The 14,993-nt window shown below is 56.4% G+C and overlaps 1 protein-coding gene across 2 annotated transcripts in view; it reads right to left on the bottom strand.

Annotated features, from left to right (window-relative positions):
- PADI2 (peptidyl arginine deiminase 2) overlaps positions 1 to 14,366 on the bottom strand; it is a 47,392-nt gene extending 33,026 nt beyond the window's left edge. Inside the window, exons 1-3 of one of the 2 annotated variants that reach the window (XM_059691091.1) lie at positions 14,179 to 14,366; positions 2,026 to 2,209; positions 788 to 860 (exon numbers count right to left, since the gene is read on the bottom strand). In XM_059691091.1, the coding sequence (XP_059547074.1) occupies positions 788 to 860; positions 2,026 to 2,209; positions 14,179 to 14,270 (349 nt within the window). In that variant the 5' untranslated portion in view covers positions 14,271 to 14,366. Of the gene's footprint in view, positions 1 to 787; positions 861 to 2,025; positions 2,210 to 14,178 lie in introns of those variants that run through there. The other variant, XM_059691092.1, reaches the window with a different exon arrangement.
- Positions 14,367 to 14,993: the final 627 nt, after the last annotated feature.

Here is a 14,993-nt window from a genome sequence, read left to right as displayed (position 1 = left end):
ACTCAACAGCCGGCAGTTCCCTCCCTGCCCCCCCGTCCCACCCCATGTAGCACCTGTCAATGTTAAACCAAGGCTGGATGGGCAAATCATCCTCTGAAATATAACCACAGTGTATGATTTAAAAATTTAAAAATACATATAATTAACATCCTAACTGCAGAAGCGTTGGAGGACGGAAGGTTCAGAAGACCACACCTCTGGGTCTTGCTGAGCCAGGCTGGGCTCCACCCAGGACAGGGGATTGCTGCTGTGCAGTGGGGAAAACCTGGGAGGGAATCATCCTGAGTTCTGAACTCAACCTGCCACCGAGTTGCTGTGTGACTATGAGTGAGTCCCCTAACCTCTCTGGGCCTCACTGCCCTCATGAGTTACATGAAGGGCTTGAATGAGGCGAGTTAAGGACCCAGGCTGCATCTCTGGGTCCAGGGAGGGTAAAGGAGTAGCTAGATTGTCAAGGACAGCACAGACTGTGGGCAGGCCATCACCCTCACTATGAGAGGCAAGCTCTTCTCCAGGCTGCAGGGGAGGGGGCAGGGGAAGGAACAGGCTTCTCCGCCCCCATGATCCAGAGAGCCTGGGACGGGGACCCTGACTTTGGGGTGAGTTGCTGGCAGGGCACCCCCCACCCTAGTAGAGAAGGGCCTGGCACCACTCCTCGGTCCTGCATTATTCAGAGGAAGTTTCGAGTGCCAGGTCTGCAGCATTGACAGCAGCCCACGTGCCGCTGAGAAGGGCAGCATGCCAGGCCCTGGGATGAGGCTCCCAGGCCAGAGCCTTGTCCACTCACCGATAGCTGTAAGGAAGAGCCCAGCCTGGTCGATGGGGCTGTTTCCCTCCTGCTCATAGTAGCTGACAGTGACCTTGGTAGGGAGGGCGTGCAGTGGGAGGGAGAGAAGAACAGAGATCACTTATCTCAGGCAGGAAACCCTACAGTGACCACCCTCCCTGCCTTTCAGCTCACAGCCCGTCAAGCCAGCTTTTCCCAAACATCTGAACCCCCTCCTCCAGGAAGCACTCCTGGGTTGGTGGGCTGCTTCCCCCAGATTATCAAACTAGATAGGGGCTTCCCATCCTCTCAGAGTGCATCCAGGGTGCTGACTGCCCACCTGTGCCCCCTGGTATATCCTGCTGCCTGCGGGGTCCCCACATCTGCAACCAGGGGCAGGGCTGAGGTGGTTTCCCTTGGATACGGCCCAGCCCCATCCCTGCCATGGGGCACATGAAGTTCATAACTAGAGAACCCAGTGAGCAGAGTCTGGTCTTGGCTTTACCACCTGGGCAAATTACTTGGTGGCCTGGGCACCAAACAGCCCATTTTATACATGATCAAAACAAGGACATCTGTGGCTGTCACTCCCAATGATTCTAATATGCCATCACTCAGCAGCCCGCAATTTTAACCTTCCACGAAGCTGTCATCCCCTGGTCAACACGGAGCTGTCTCCTGCAGCAGCCACTGGCCGCAGGTGGCTATCGAGCATTCTAAACTCGGCAAGTCCGGATGGAGATGTGCTGTCTGTGTGAAACGCACACCCGATCTAGACTTGGGATAAAAGTAGAGTGTAAGCTACCTCATCAACGTTTTCCATGCTGATACCATGCCGAAACGATAATATTTTGGTATGTATAGTTAAGTAAAATATATTATTAAAATTAAGTCCGCCTGTTTCTTTTTCTCCTTTCATGTGGCTCCTAGGAAACGGAAAATGACACGTGTGGCTTGCATCTGTTTCTATGGGACAGCTCTGGTCTAGCCCAGTGGTCGGCAAACCGTGGCTTGCGAGCCACATGCGGCTCTTTGGCCCCTTGAGTGTGGCTCTCCCACAAAATACCGACTTCTGCGCATGGGCCACGAAGTTCCAATCACACTGTATGTGTGCGCCCACACGTGGTATTTTGTGGAAGAGCCACACTGAGGGGACCAAAGAGCCGCATGTGGCTTGCGAGCCACGGTTTGCCGACCACAGGTCCAGCGCAGCCCCTGGCTCCCTCGATCGGTGGAGTGGACTTCCCCAGCCGGGGTACCTTGTCGCTGCTGGCCTCGGTGCTGGCCTGGCTCATGCTGAGCCGAAGCGTGGTGCTGGGCGAGAGAGGCCAGCGCTGCTTGCCGTTGGTGGCCACCTCCTCGGCCTGCCCGTCACACACCACCTCCACCCGCACGTGCTCCGAGCGCTTCAGGCTGAAGGTCTGGGCCCCCGCTGGGGCTGCGCTGCAGGGAGAGAGGAAAGCAGGTTAGGTGGGTCCCGGGGGCAGGTGGGACGGGAGGCTCAGGAGGAGACTCCTGGAGGCTGCAGGGACCTTTGAGGATGCCAGCTATACTGCCATCACCTGGTGGCGAAGAAGGCACTTGTTAAAGTACAGATTCCCGGGCCAATCTTGTACCTACTGAGTCAGAATGTTTGAGGGCGGGGAGGGGGGGCTGGGAATCTGAATTCTCAGCAAGCTTCCTGATGCTTCCGATGGGCAGCCAGCTGTGGGGGCTCCGTGGCACCGTAGGGGTGGATGACTGAGGCCCAGGCGAGGAATGAATTTGCTTCCAAGGCAGCACTAAGCCTAGACCCTGTCTCCCACCCTCCCATCCGGTATGTGAGCTGGAGGCCAGGAGAACTCAGATGAAGGCCAGGAGGTGGTCATCCAAGTGCTGGGTTTGCACAGGGATGGAGCCTGGAACGCGGGCCCTGCAGGGGCAGGAGTGAGCTGGCTTTGCCACAGAGACCCCTCCTTCCTGCCGCAGCTTCCACAGCTCGGAGTCCCCTCCTCTGAGTCATTCCTTGGGGTTCCGGAGTGGTTTTCTATTGAGAGGAAAATACTTGGAATTTCTTGAAAAGCCATCAAGATTTCAGGGCAGGAAACAAACAGGTTAGGTCTAGTTGCCATGGACTGAATGTTTGTGCCCCCCCCCCCCCAAATTCACATATCAAAGCCCTAACCCCAATGCGATTGTATTTGAAGATAGGATGTTTAGAACATACTTAAGGTTAAATGAAGTCATGAGAGTGAGGGTCCTCTTATAGAATTGGTTGCCTTTTAAGAGGAGGAGGGAGAGATTTCTCCACGCGCATGAGAAGGGCCATGTTAGCACACAGTGAGAAGGCGGCTGGCTGCAAGCCAGGAAGAGAGTCCTCACCAGGACCTGAGCGTGCTGGCACCCTGATCTCAGACTTCCAGCCCCAGAACTGTGAGAATATGAATTTCTGCTTTTAGGCCACCCAGCCATGGTATTTTGTTACAGCAGCGCAAGCTGCCTAAGACACTAGCTTAAGGGGAGGTAACAGGAAGGACAAAGAGGCTAGGTGAGAAAGGTGCCTAAGGCTGATGGTTTTGCTAAATCCAGTTTATGGTCTGAAGGTTCCCAAAGGTCAAAGAGGGCTCAGAGGGATTTAGGTGGAATTCTCATGGGATTTGGGACTAAGACATATGAACACGTGTCTGCCTCAAGGGCGTATCTGCTATTTTGAGGGCCTGGTGCTCCTGGTACCAGAATAGTTCTCCACTATGGGCTGGGCATTAGAATCATCAGGGGTGCTGTTGAAATCCTCAGGATTTATTTTAAGGCTACAGACCTATGGATCCCATCCCTGGAGAGTCTGGCTGGCAGGGCTGAGGTGTGGCTGGGGCCGCTGAAGGTGTGAACAGTGGCCAGGGTTGAATGAGAGATTTAGACCAATGGCTCTCGAAGTTCAGCAGCAGCCGCACCTGGAGGGCTTGCCAAGACACTGACTGCTGGGCCCCTCCTCTGAGTCTCGGATTCAGTAGGTCTGGGGTGAGGCCTGAGAATGTGCACTTCCACCGTGTTTTCAGGAACTGCTGGTGCTGCTGGCCCAGTGGCTAGAGTTTGGGAACCCTGGTCTAGATTTTCAGCAGTGCGGTCTGGTGGGTAGAGCCCTGGGTGGCCACTGTGGTGAGCGTGGATCTGCGGAAGCCACCATGCAGGGCCTCTGTGACCTGGGTCCCACGACAGGGGCTCCTGGCAGGAGAGAAGTGGGCAAGGATCCGGCAGCTCATACTCATCGCTGGGAAAGGAGCTCCATAAGAACCGCCAAGGCCACTCAAATTCTTGTCCATCTACCCTCTAAATTCCCAGCCTATCGTGGGAACACTGGGCTGAGCTGAGGCTGGACCATGGCCATGCTGTCATCAGGAGAAGCACAGCGACTAAGCAAAAACCCTGGATTGGGGACACATGCACAGAAGATGTGGGTTGGAGCCCAATTTGCTACTGGCTTGCTAAGGGGCTGTGAGTGTGGGGCTGAGCAGGACAGAGGTGAGCCTTTCAGAAGCACCAGGCAGCATTTCCCAAAGGGAGGTGTGGGTACACGTGTAAGATGCTTTTAGGCGGCACGGGGACAAGCATTTTAAAAGATGCATGTATCTATTAAATGTGTTATCTTTTTAAGGCAGTTGATAAAGGCTTGCTACATATGGCAATGACGTAAGATCTCCATTTAAAACAAAGTTAGAAGAAAACTGTGAGTCAATTTAAAGAAAACTGTTAATAGCACTATAGGTGCAACATGGTTTTGCTAAAAATCACAAGAGCTTGGGCAATCGTGGGCTCAGTCCTGGGAAATATTCCTCGAGTGCAAGGCCCTGCTGTGACCACCAACTTCCTGGGTGGCCTGGAGCACGGTGCTTCTCCTCTCTCTGGTTCATCCAGTGCGAATTGAGTGAATGGGAGCAGGCCCAGGGCTAAGGTCCGAGGTTCTGAAAAGCTGGGGTTCTCTCTGCTGGATTCCCCACTTCAACTAGAGCCACTGTTATTCCACCTGGCGTTATATGTTGGGTTTCTGCATACAATTCTATTTTGAAAAAAACGCTTTATAAACTCGCAGGGTAGGATGTTGGTTTCGGACCCAGACTGGCAGCAGTTAGTGCTGTAAGTGATGCTTCCTGCTGCCTTCTTTCCTTCCTCCCGGCCAGGGAGACGCTGGGGGAGGCCCAGAGGCTCAGGGGGTTAACGCCTGGCCCACACTAAAGCTCCAGGGCCCCACACCCTCCTACTACCCAGCACCAGCCCTGCTCAGAGCTGAGCAAACAGCTATTCTTGGAGCAGCCCTGGCAGAAGTAACAAAGGCGCCCATTGTCTCAGGCGGATCCTGTTGGCTGCCTCCCTTCCCAGAAGAACCTCTCAGAATCCCCCCCAGAAACCCAAGAGCCAGGGGTAGTGGGCGCCTCTGCTGTCCCTGGGGGCTGCAGGGAGGCGCCCAGGACAGTATCCAGGGCAAGAGAGCGGGGGCGTTGGAGGTGGCTGTGATCTCCTGCTTATGGGATACCAGCAAAGATAAGGATAGTGTGGACAGAAGGACCGGCTGCCACGTCCTGGGACCTCCTCTACTCTGCCCACCACTGTATCCCAGTGCCCAGCACGTGGCCATACTCACTATAGACTTTGGGAATAAATGAATGAATGAAGCCACCCTTCTTGGCGTCCCAAACTCTGCAACTGGAGTGACTCAAAAAAAAAAAAAAAAAAAAAAGATACCAGGTCCCTCGCCTGCTTGAAATTATGCAGAGTCGCCCCAGTGCCGACCCGTACAATAAACCCAAACTCTTTAGCCTGGAATTCACTCAGCGTCATTTCACCACTACGTCTCAGTTTGACTCTCCAGACTCATTTTCTGCAACTCCTTCCAACCTCTCCACTGCCTGCACTGCTCCATCTCACCGCGCTTTTTGCATACGCTGTTCCTTCTCCCTGCAATACTTCTCCCTGAATTCTCTGCCTGGCAACGGTCCCTTCCTACTTGAAGACACATGTTTATTTTCCCCTGTGGCTGTTAGCTCTTTGGAGCTAGGGGCTGTCTTTCCTTTTGTTTCCGCATCTGGCCTAGTGCAGGCATGCAGTACATAGAAATATTTGCTGCAGGAAGGGCTGGAGGAGGAGGGCTTGCTTATGCCGTTAGTCGTTCACGCCACGTGTGTTTATTGAGCACTTACTATGTGCCAGGTACAGTTCTAGGTGCTGGGAGCAGATTGACAAAAAACATCTCCTAGACGCGTGGAGCCTATATTCTAGTGGAAGAGAAAGACTTTCAATGAATTACACAATTGATTGTGTGTTTACAGCTGTGGTCATTGCCATAAAGGAGACCGTATGGTGTGCCTGAGGCCCTGACCGGGGAGTCAAGGAAGGGTTCCTGGAGGAAGTGGCATTTGAGCTGAGATCTACACTTTCCCCTCTGAAGGAATGACAAGAATTAATAACCCAGTGTTTCTTAATCTGAGCATGAGTCAGCATGCCCCAGAGGACCTGTTAAGATACAGATTGGTGGCCAGCCCCAGGGCTTCTGACTTAGCTGGGCTGGGCTGGGGCCTGAGGAACTGCATTTCCTCCCCTCCTCCAATTTCACTGAGGAACACTGGAAAAACAGAATTGTATGTATGTGAAGTGTCCGATGTGATGATTTGAGACACACGTATGCTGTGAATGAGAACAGGCGTTGCTAACAAGCTCCCAGGAGAGGCTGGTGCTGCGGGTCTGGGGGCCACAGCCTGAGAACCACTGACTCGGACAGAGCGAGGAGAGGAAGCAGGGCAGACGTTTCCAAGCAGCCAGGACAGCAGGGCGAGGGTTTGAAAAGGACGTTTGCCCAGCGCGTGGGAGAAGCTGGAAGGAGGTCTGTGAGTTTGGAGTTGGTGAGCAGGGGGAGGGGAGGAGTGGGAGGAGAGGGCCAGGTCATGGCGAGGAGCTGGCCTTTCTCCTGAGAGCATGAACGCTTCAAAGCGGGGGTGGGGGGGTGGGGGGGGTGGCAATTGTTTCTGCGCTGTAGGCAGATGGCCCAGGGTGCAGGGTGGGGGACAGATTTCAGGAGAGCAACACTGGGATGAGGGAAACAGCGAGAAGGCCACTGCAGCTGTCCAGGTAAGCGATGGTGGTGGTCTGGGACCAGGTGGTGGCCATGGAAATGGAGAGAAAAGGCTGGTTGGTTGGTGCCAAAGGATCTTTGAGCAAGGCTGGAAAGCAGTGTCAGACGTAGAAGAGGGATGTTCACTGGCCCACCCCAGGGAATTCTGGGCTTTCTGACTTAACATCTGCCTAGCTTCACAGCTGCGGGGAGCTACCCAGTCTCGGTGGCTTCACCCAGTCAGTGGTCAGGGTCACGGTGTGGCCTTGCAGGCGGGGGTAGCTCACTCAGCCCCAGGCTTGGGCACGGCACGCCTGCTCCTCGCTGGTGTCTGGCTCTCGGCTCGTCCACCTGCCCTGAGCCTCATTAACACCAACCGGCTCAGCTGACCCCAGCTCCTGGCAGCCTGAGCGCGGCGTCCCGTCCTCAGGTCTCTGCAGGAGTCTGAGGGGGGTGTGGGTGCCAGCCTGGCATGCAACCCCAGGTGAGCCCCCTCAAGGTGAGGGGCTGGCGAGGGAGGCAAAGCCTCGGTACTGGCAAGGTGGTGGCTGGGTTTGAGGTGGGTGGCTGCTTCTAGACAGGAATTGGAGGCAACCATGATGTCTGCCTTCAGCCAGCCTCCCTCTCTGCTTGGTAACCTCAGCAGCCTCTCTCCAGGCACTGGTGCCTCCTCTGCCCCGGGTCCTCTCCTTAGGGAAGAAACAATGTACTCTATGGTCACGGTCTCCCCAGACACCGCTGATGACTCCCCACTGCCTACAGAACAAAGTCCATCGCCTGAGCCTGGCATTCAAAACCCTGGTCTGAGCTTCCTGACTCTCCAGCTTTATCTTGCAGGACACTTGAACTCTGCCCTTTTGGCCCCGATGTGTCCCACATTTTCTGCTGGGTACCCCCTCGTCTGCATAGCATGTCCTGGTCACACTGTGAACACCTGTCCCTTCTGCATCCTGGTTGCCACCTCTTCCAGGAAGTCTTCCCTGATTCATCAGTCAGGACTCATCTTTCCCTCCCTTGGCTGGTGCCTCAAACAACACTTAACAAATGCTCAGCATTTCTCTCTCATGAGCATTATGAACTCTTTGAGGCCATATCTCATTATTTTTTGATTTAATAATATATAATGAACCCAATACCAACTCATGATAGCTACTTATGAGTATTTATTAGGTTCCAGGTACTGTTTCAGCCCCTGGGCCCACATGATATCAGTCCATCCTTTCGATAACCCTATGAAGCCAGTATTAATGTCATCCCATTTTAAGGATGAGCATGTTGAGGCCCACAGAGGGCAACCCCTTGACCTAAGTCTCAGGGCCAGTAACGGCAGAAGGTGAGGTCAGCTCTAGGCCTGGCTGCTCCCTTCCTGAGAGAGGGTCTCTAAAGGTCCTCCAGGAAGGGACACCTGGTGGGGGACGGGGTGAGTGGCAAGCCTGGCTCAAGGAGAGGGTCAAATGAGAAGCTCTTCGGAGCCTCTAGAGCAGTGGTTCTCAACCTTCTGGCCCTTTAAATACAGTTCCTCATGTTGTGACCCAACCATCAAATTATTTTCGTTGCTACTTCATAACTGTCATGTTGCTACTGTTATGAATCGTCATGTAAATATCTGATAAGCAGGATGGTCGTAGGCGACCCCTGTGAAACCGTTGTTCGACCGCCAAAGGGGTCGCGACCCACAGGTTGAGAACCGCTGCTCTAGAGCCCCCCTACTTATTCTCATGTGGGGGTCAGAGGCCCAGAAAGGGGACAGCAAAGGCTGGCTTCCGCCCTGGGCTCTTGGGTTAATGACTGAGGCTTGAACTGGTCAAAATTCCTGGGCAGAGGGTCTGGCATGGCTGGGCAGGAGAGAGCTGCCTCTGAAAACCGGCCTCCCCCGAAGTGTAGCAGGTGTGCCTGTCCAGCTGGGGGTGGGCACCGGGGTGAGCCCCTGCTACAGTGCTCTCATCATGACTCCAGGCCCCGTGGGCAGGAAGGAAGGCTCTCGGGGACCCCAGCTGTGCAGGGGGGGGGCTGTGGGCTCGACCCACAGGGTACCCGGTCCTCCTGGGGACCTCACCGCTCTCTGAGAATGAGCTTGAAACCTGAGCCTGGAGCAGCTCCTGGCAGGGCCTCCTGTTCAGGGTTGAGGGCTCTGGGTGTTGTTGTGATTTATGGGGCCGCCTGACTTGGCCTGATTCCCCTGCCCATCATTCTCTCAGGAGCAGGTGCTGCTCTGGCCAAGGTCGGCCACATGCCCTGACCTTCCACGGGCCCACCCAGCGGAGTCTGTCTTTTGCAGTGGGGGTGAAGAGCTCAGCCCAATGACAAGCCAGTCCACACACATCACAGGCTGCACATCGTTTGTTCATTCATTCGTTCATTCATTCATTCACTCAACTAAGAAGCCCTTCATTGACTTAGGGGCTGGAGGGGCATGGGAACCAGCAAGGCAGGGACCACGGAGCGGGGACACACCTAAAGCACGAGTCCCCAAAGGCAGCCACTGGCAGTGCAGTCAGGGGCCTGGGCTCTGCGCTGCCACCATTGTCAGCTGTGTCATCTTGGACAAACATTCCTTACCTCAGTTTCCCTGACTATAAGAGGGGGCAATAATAGCACTAACTCCTTAAGTTGTTATGAAGTTTAAACGCATGTAAATCATTAAATATGAATAAGATGACTATGCAAGGTGCTGAGAAGGCTGCCTGGTTCAAAAGAGGTGTTAACTAAATGTTAGCTAGGAATGTGCAGTAAGTAAGAAGATCTGCAAAGAAAAAACCAGAGTAGTGAGGCAGAGAGTGCCTGGGGCTCGGGGAAGGGCACCATGACATGCTGGTGGAGGTGACACTGAGCTGAGACGTGGTGGGTGGATGTCAGGCTTGTAGAGGTGTGGAGGATGGCGCTCCAGGCAGAGGGAACAGCACCTGCAAGGCCCTGCGGTGGGAGTGGGCTTGGTGCACTCCAGGGCTCACAGCGTCCCAAAGCCAATGTGGCCGGAGCGGAGTTTGTGCTGGAGAGTTGGCAGGAGAAAAATCAGTGAGGCAGGGCCTGGACTCTATGGGGAGGGGAGACCATGGCACCCCAAGTCCCCATCGCTTCAGACCGGATCGCAGACCCTCCCTGGCCTTTGTCCTAAGGATACTTTCTAAACAACCAACCAAGAGCCAGAGGGAGGAAGTCTGAGAGCGAGTCGAGGGAGCGAGATGGGGATGGGATACAAATCGCACTCTTCCTGGCTTCCCCAGCGTTTTACTGTGCCAACGTCTAGGAACTTCTGCCCTGGCACCCTCTTTCCATCTTCTGCCAGAGAGTGAGGGGCAAGGCCCCACTGAGAAAGTGACTGGTCAGCCTGTGCCTTGGGGTTTCCTGGGGAAGGGGGCAGGGATCACCTCCTACCTCCTACCTCACGGGCTCATCCTGAGGTCAAATGTAACCAGACGACTGCCCTGTAGGGGCAAGAGACAACTGTTAACACCTACTCTGCCCTGGAGCTCCTGCAGGGTCAGGGCACAGCCCCTGGCCTCTCCCCACCAGGGACTGGGGGTAGCTGCCCAGTCGGGAACCCTGAGCCCGCGCTGTTCAGTACAGTGGCCACCAGCGACAGGTGGCTGTGGAGCATCTGAGATGCGGCTACCGCACTGAGACGCGACGCGATGCGCTGGAAGAAGCCGAGGGAAGGACAGGAGGAGCTGTCTCCCCGGTGGTTTGTGGGTCAGTGGGAGAGCCGGGCAGTGTGTGATCCGCCGTCACTTTACTCCAAGGCTGCCCTTTCTCCAGTCTCTCCAGGCTCCACGGGTGTCCCTGGCTCCCGCTCAGGAAAGCATCACTCACCAGAGATGGTGAAACCAACCTGCGACACCACTCCCTTCGCGCCCCCTTTCCCGCTCCAAGACACAACCAGAGGGGACTCGGGCCAGGCCCAGTGAAGAAGCTACGGCCAGGTAGAGAGACCATGGGGCAGGGGTGGGTGCGTGCGGGGACTGGGTGGACAAGGCATGCGCGGGCCAGACTGCGATAAGTGCACGTGAGAGCAGGGAAGGAACTGGCAAGTATCTTCAACGACTATCTCAACGTACATCACCACAAAAAGAATCGCACTTCCCTCTTTCTGCGCATCTGCTCGGAGCTTGCGGAGACGAGCACTCGGAATGTGGCTGGGTCGGGGCATCCGTCCCCAAAGGGGCCAGTTTTGCTGGGAGAGGGTGGGTGGGTCGGAGGGTCTGCTGGGGATGAGGAAGGTGAGGGCCCTGCTGTGTGTGTATCTGGGGAAAGGGGGGCCCAGGGCCCTTGGGAAAGGGCGTGGGAGCTAAGGCCTGTTCCCTTATGTCTGTGACTCAGGAGGAGTGAGGAGTCAGGATACCAGTCCCTAACTAACTGGGCCCAGGGTCCACCAGGCCTTGTCCTTTGGGGTCTCTTTGGAGACCCTGGGGGGCAGCACCTGGGGATTTGAGTCAGGACCTTTGTCTGGGTCAGGGGGGACACAGTTGGAAGGGGAGGGCCGAAAGCAGATGGGTGAGGTCTCTGGGGGCAGAGGGACCATGGCCCAGGCAGAGGGTAGAAGAGACACTGGCTGAGAGGGTCATCGAGTTCAACCTGCTAGTTTTAGGGTCACACAGGATAGAGTGGAGGTTGAGTATGAGTTTGAGTCAGACAGAACTGGATGGACCTGAATCCTAAGTGAGGTTGGGCAAATGGCTTCATCTCTTTGAGCCTCACTCTCCTCATCTACAAAATGGGCTGATCCCAGCAGGACCTCCAAGTCTATGGGGAGGAAGGTGGCAGATAATGCATTTGGTTCATAAGAGCTTACTCATATCCTCTGCTGTTATTAGTACCGACAGGAGCTCTTACCACTACAGAAATAGGAGTAACAATAGTAGTTACAGCCCAGCCTCTTTAGTTCCTGAAGGGGCTTCTTTTCTTTTCTTTTCAAAAAAATATATTTTATTGATTTTTTACAGAGAGGAAGGGAGAGGAATAGAGAGTTAGAAACATCGGTGAGAGAGAAGCATCGATCAGCTGCCTCCTGCACACCCCCTATTGGGCATGTGCCTGCAACCAAGGTACATGCCCTTGACCGGAATCGAACCTGGGACCCTTCAGTCCCCAGGCCGACACTCTATCCACTGAGCCAAACCGGCTAGGGCAAGGAGCTTCTTTTCTGATCGTCACAACGGGGGGCTGCTACTGGCATCTCGGGGTCAGATGCCAGGGATGCTGCCAAAACATCCTACGATGCACAGGACAGTCCCTACAACAACGAAGTCTCTGGCCCACCATGTGACAGACAGCGCCAAGGCTGAGGGACCCTGCGCGGCCTGCGCTGTTCAGCAGGGCGGCCACCCGCGACAGGTGGCTGTGAAGCGTCTGAGATGCGGTTACCGCACTGGGATGGGATGTGCGTATGGAATACGCACTGAGTTCCACAGACTTCATATGAAAAAGAGGTTGCGAACGACCTAATACATAATTGTTGTATTGATTACGAACGGAAATGCTAATATTTTTGCACATAGTGGCTTAAATAAAGTGTATCACGAACATTAATTTCACCTATTTATTTTAACCTTAAAAATGTGGCGACTGGAAAACGGAAAATGACCCGAGGTTCTGTTCGCGGCTGGCACTCTCCTGCGCTGGGCAGTGCCGGTCTAGACTGCACCTCTCTCGGCGGGGAGAGGGGGGGAGGGGGGGAGTCTTAGTGAAGTGTGGGTGGGAGGTGTGGGTCATTGTGGCTGTGACTGATTTCTTGAGAAAGAACAAAGATGAGTCCACACCTCCCACACTCCCTCCCCCCAGTTAGGCTGGGCCCCCCCTCTTTGCTCCCCACCCCCGACTGGAGGTACCCTGCCAGCCTTCCAGGCTGCATCCAGGGAATAAACAGGCGGGTATGGTAACAGCAGCAGCTTAGAGGCTTGAGCGTCCTGGCTCCCGGCCGGCTCCCTGGCAGTGCCCAGTTCAGGATGGGGGGTGGGAAAAGAGGAGCTCCCCAGGCCACTGAGGACTGGGCTGCACCCCACTGCTGTGTTGTGACCCTCAGAAACCACCCTGAGATTCACATGTGGGACAACTGAGGCTGGGGCAGCTGAGTGGGGAGGGTTCCTGGTCTAGTGAGCAGGCCCTTTGCCTCAGAAGGAGCCTGGGGCTTGATGGTGTCCCCGTGGCCAGTGCCTGCTGAGGTGGCAGGAGGCTGGCTGGGCAGTGTTGCCAGGGCCCTGAAGGGGACAGAGAGACCGGGCTGGGGAGGGTGTGTGGGGGACACAGGGATGGGGTTTGGTGGGGGCCTGAGAGAGGCAGGGCGCTCCAGGTGACAATGATTTGGAAACAATAAGCCACATGCGAGCCTCCAGCTCAGCTCAAGGCACAGAGATGTTAGGGGACCCATCCCAAAGATATCAGCATGGGTCCCATCTCAGTCCTGCGTGCTCCCTGCTCTCAGCACAGAGCCCTTCCCCCTGGCAATGCATGATCCTTGGACTCCCCACTGTTTCATTGACATCAGTCACACCCTCACCAGGCCCACCTCACACAGTTTAGGGGCATGGATCGTTCACACACTGTAGGGAGATGGATCATTCGACTTGGCTGCTTCCTGGGGGTTGGGGGAGGTGGTGGTGGGGCCCTGATCTCAATTCCCCCACCCCTCTTTCTGCTGTCTCAGAAATCCTGCACCCACCAAGTTCACGGACAGGAGAAGGGTGGGGGAACAGGTCCCCAATAGGGGCATTCTTCTGACAAAAGACCCACCTCCGCACCCTCAGCCGTGTGGGACAAGGTCCCTCCTGGACCCCAGGGTGAAGTCAAGGGAAGGCATTTGGGGACATGGAGGCCACAGCCAGTGCCCAAGAACAGCAGCCCCCACAGGGTGAAACCGGAGCCTGAGCACCCCCAAGGGCCAGAGTCCGCCCCAGGGCAGCTCCCAGCAAATCCCAGAGGAAGCTCAGCTGAGCTGGGAGTGGGTGAGGTGGAGAGTGAGGGGCTCAGGGAAACGGGGGGGCATAAGGGAGAAGGGCGGCTCTGAGGGAAGAGTGGGGAAGTGAAAGGGGAGAGGACGGTGGGGAGGCGGAGGGGGTGCTGAGGTCATCCTGGGTGCTGGAGAGGGCCGAAGACTGGGGTGCAGGGGAGGGGGCCTGGGAAAGAGGCAGCGAGGGCGCCGGGGCTGTTGCTGGGGTGTCTAGGAGGGCCTCACGATTTCGGGGAGGCTGATACAAGGTTTGGGGCTGTCAGGTTTCTGGGTGAGGCTGGAGCAAGGCTGTCCGGTCCCGCGTCCCGGGAGATCATCGGGACATCTGGGGCCGAGATCTCCCGCGGGGCCCGGGTCCGAGGTGGTCGGCAGACGCGGGGACCTGCTCACCTGTAGACGTCGGTCCAGAGGTGCGTGCCCAGCACGTACACGGCCTCCACGCGGCTCCCGTACTGCAGCCGCACCGTCCGCTCGCGCAGCATCTTGCCGCAGTGCCGGCCCGCGCGGGTGCTGGAGGGTCCGGGCGCCTGGAGCACCTGCACAGGTGAGCCCGCTGCCGCCCGCGCCGGCCGCTGCTCCGCGCACCCTTATTCGGCCGCCGGTGGGCGGGGCGGGGGCGGGGCGGCCTGCTGGCTCCTCTCCGTTGGGCAGAGGGCCCGTCAGTCAACCACGACCACGCCCTCAACCCCTCCGCGTCCCCCTGGTGGCAGCGAAGAGATCAGCTGACACCAATTTGCTCCTTTCAGCGTCTGACTTAGTCGTTCATTCAACACGCTTTCAGCGGGCTCCCCGCTGCTGGGCGCCAGGATGCAGGCTCAGTACCTCCTCCAGGCGCCCCCAGCCTTGCGGGGAAGATAATGCGAATGCGGAGCTGCCACAGGGGCGAGGGCAGGAGGTGGCGGGAGCCCAGAGGAGTGGGTGCTCTAACCTGGCCTGGGGCCCCGGGACCAGAGCCTTTTTAAAGGAGGCCTTTGCAAAGTAGGGAAGGGAGGAGAGGGAGCTGCCTGAGCGGAGGCGGGAAGTCAGATACAGCATGACACCTCCTCCACCCCCCCAGCAATCAGGTCGGGGAGAATGGGGAGCGGGACCCCAGCAGCCTACAGGGCCACAATGCCAAGCCAGTGCCTTGGTGGGTGGGCGCTGGGAGCCTCGGCTTGGCGAGGAGTGGTCAGGTGTGGAAGTTAAAGGGGCCATTCTGGCTGCGG

This window comes from Myotis daubentonii, chromosome 3 (genome assembly GCF_963259705.1).
Source record: "Myotis daubentonii chromosome 3, mMyoDau2.1, whole genome shotgun sequence".
Taxonomy (NCBI): domain Eukaryota; kingdom Metazoa; phylum Chordata; class Mammalia; order Chiroptera; family Vespertilionidae; genus Myotis; species Myotis daubentonii.
Note: the sequence above shows the minus strand (reverse complement) of the source record. Positions and strands in the feature narration are given on the sequence as shown.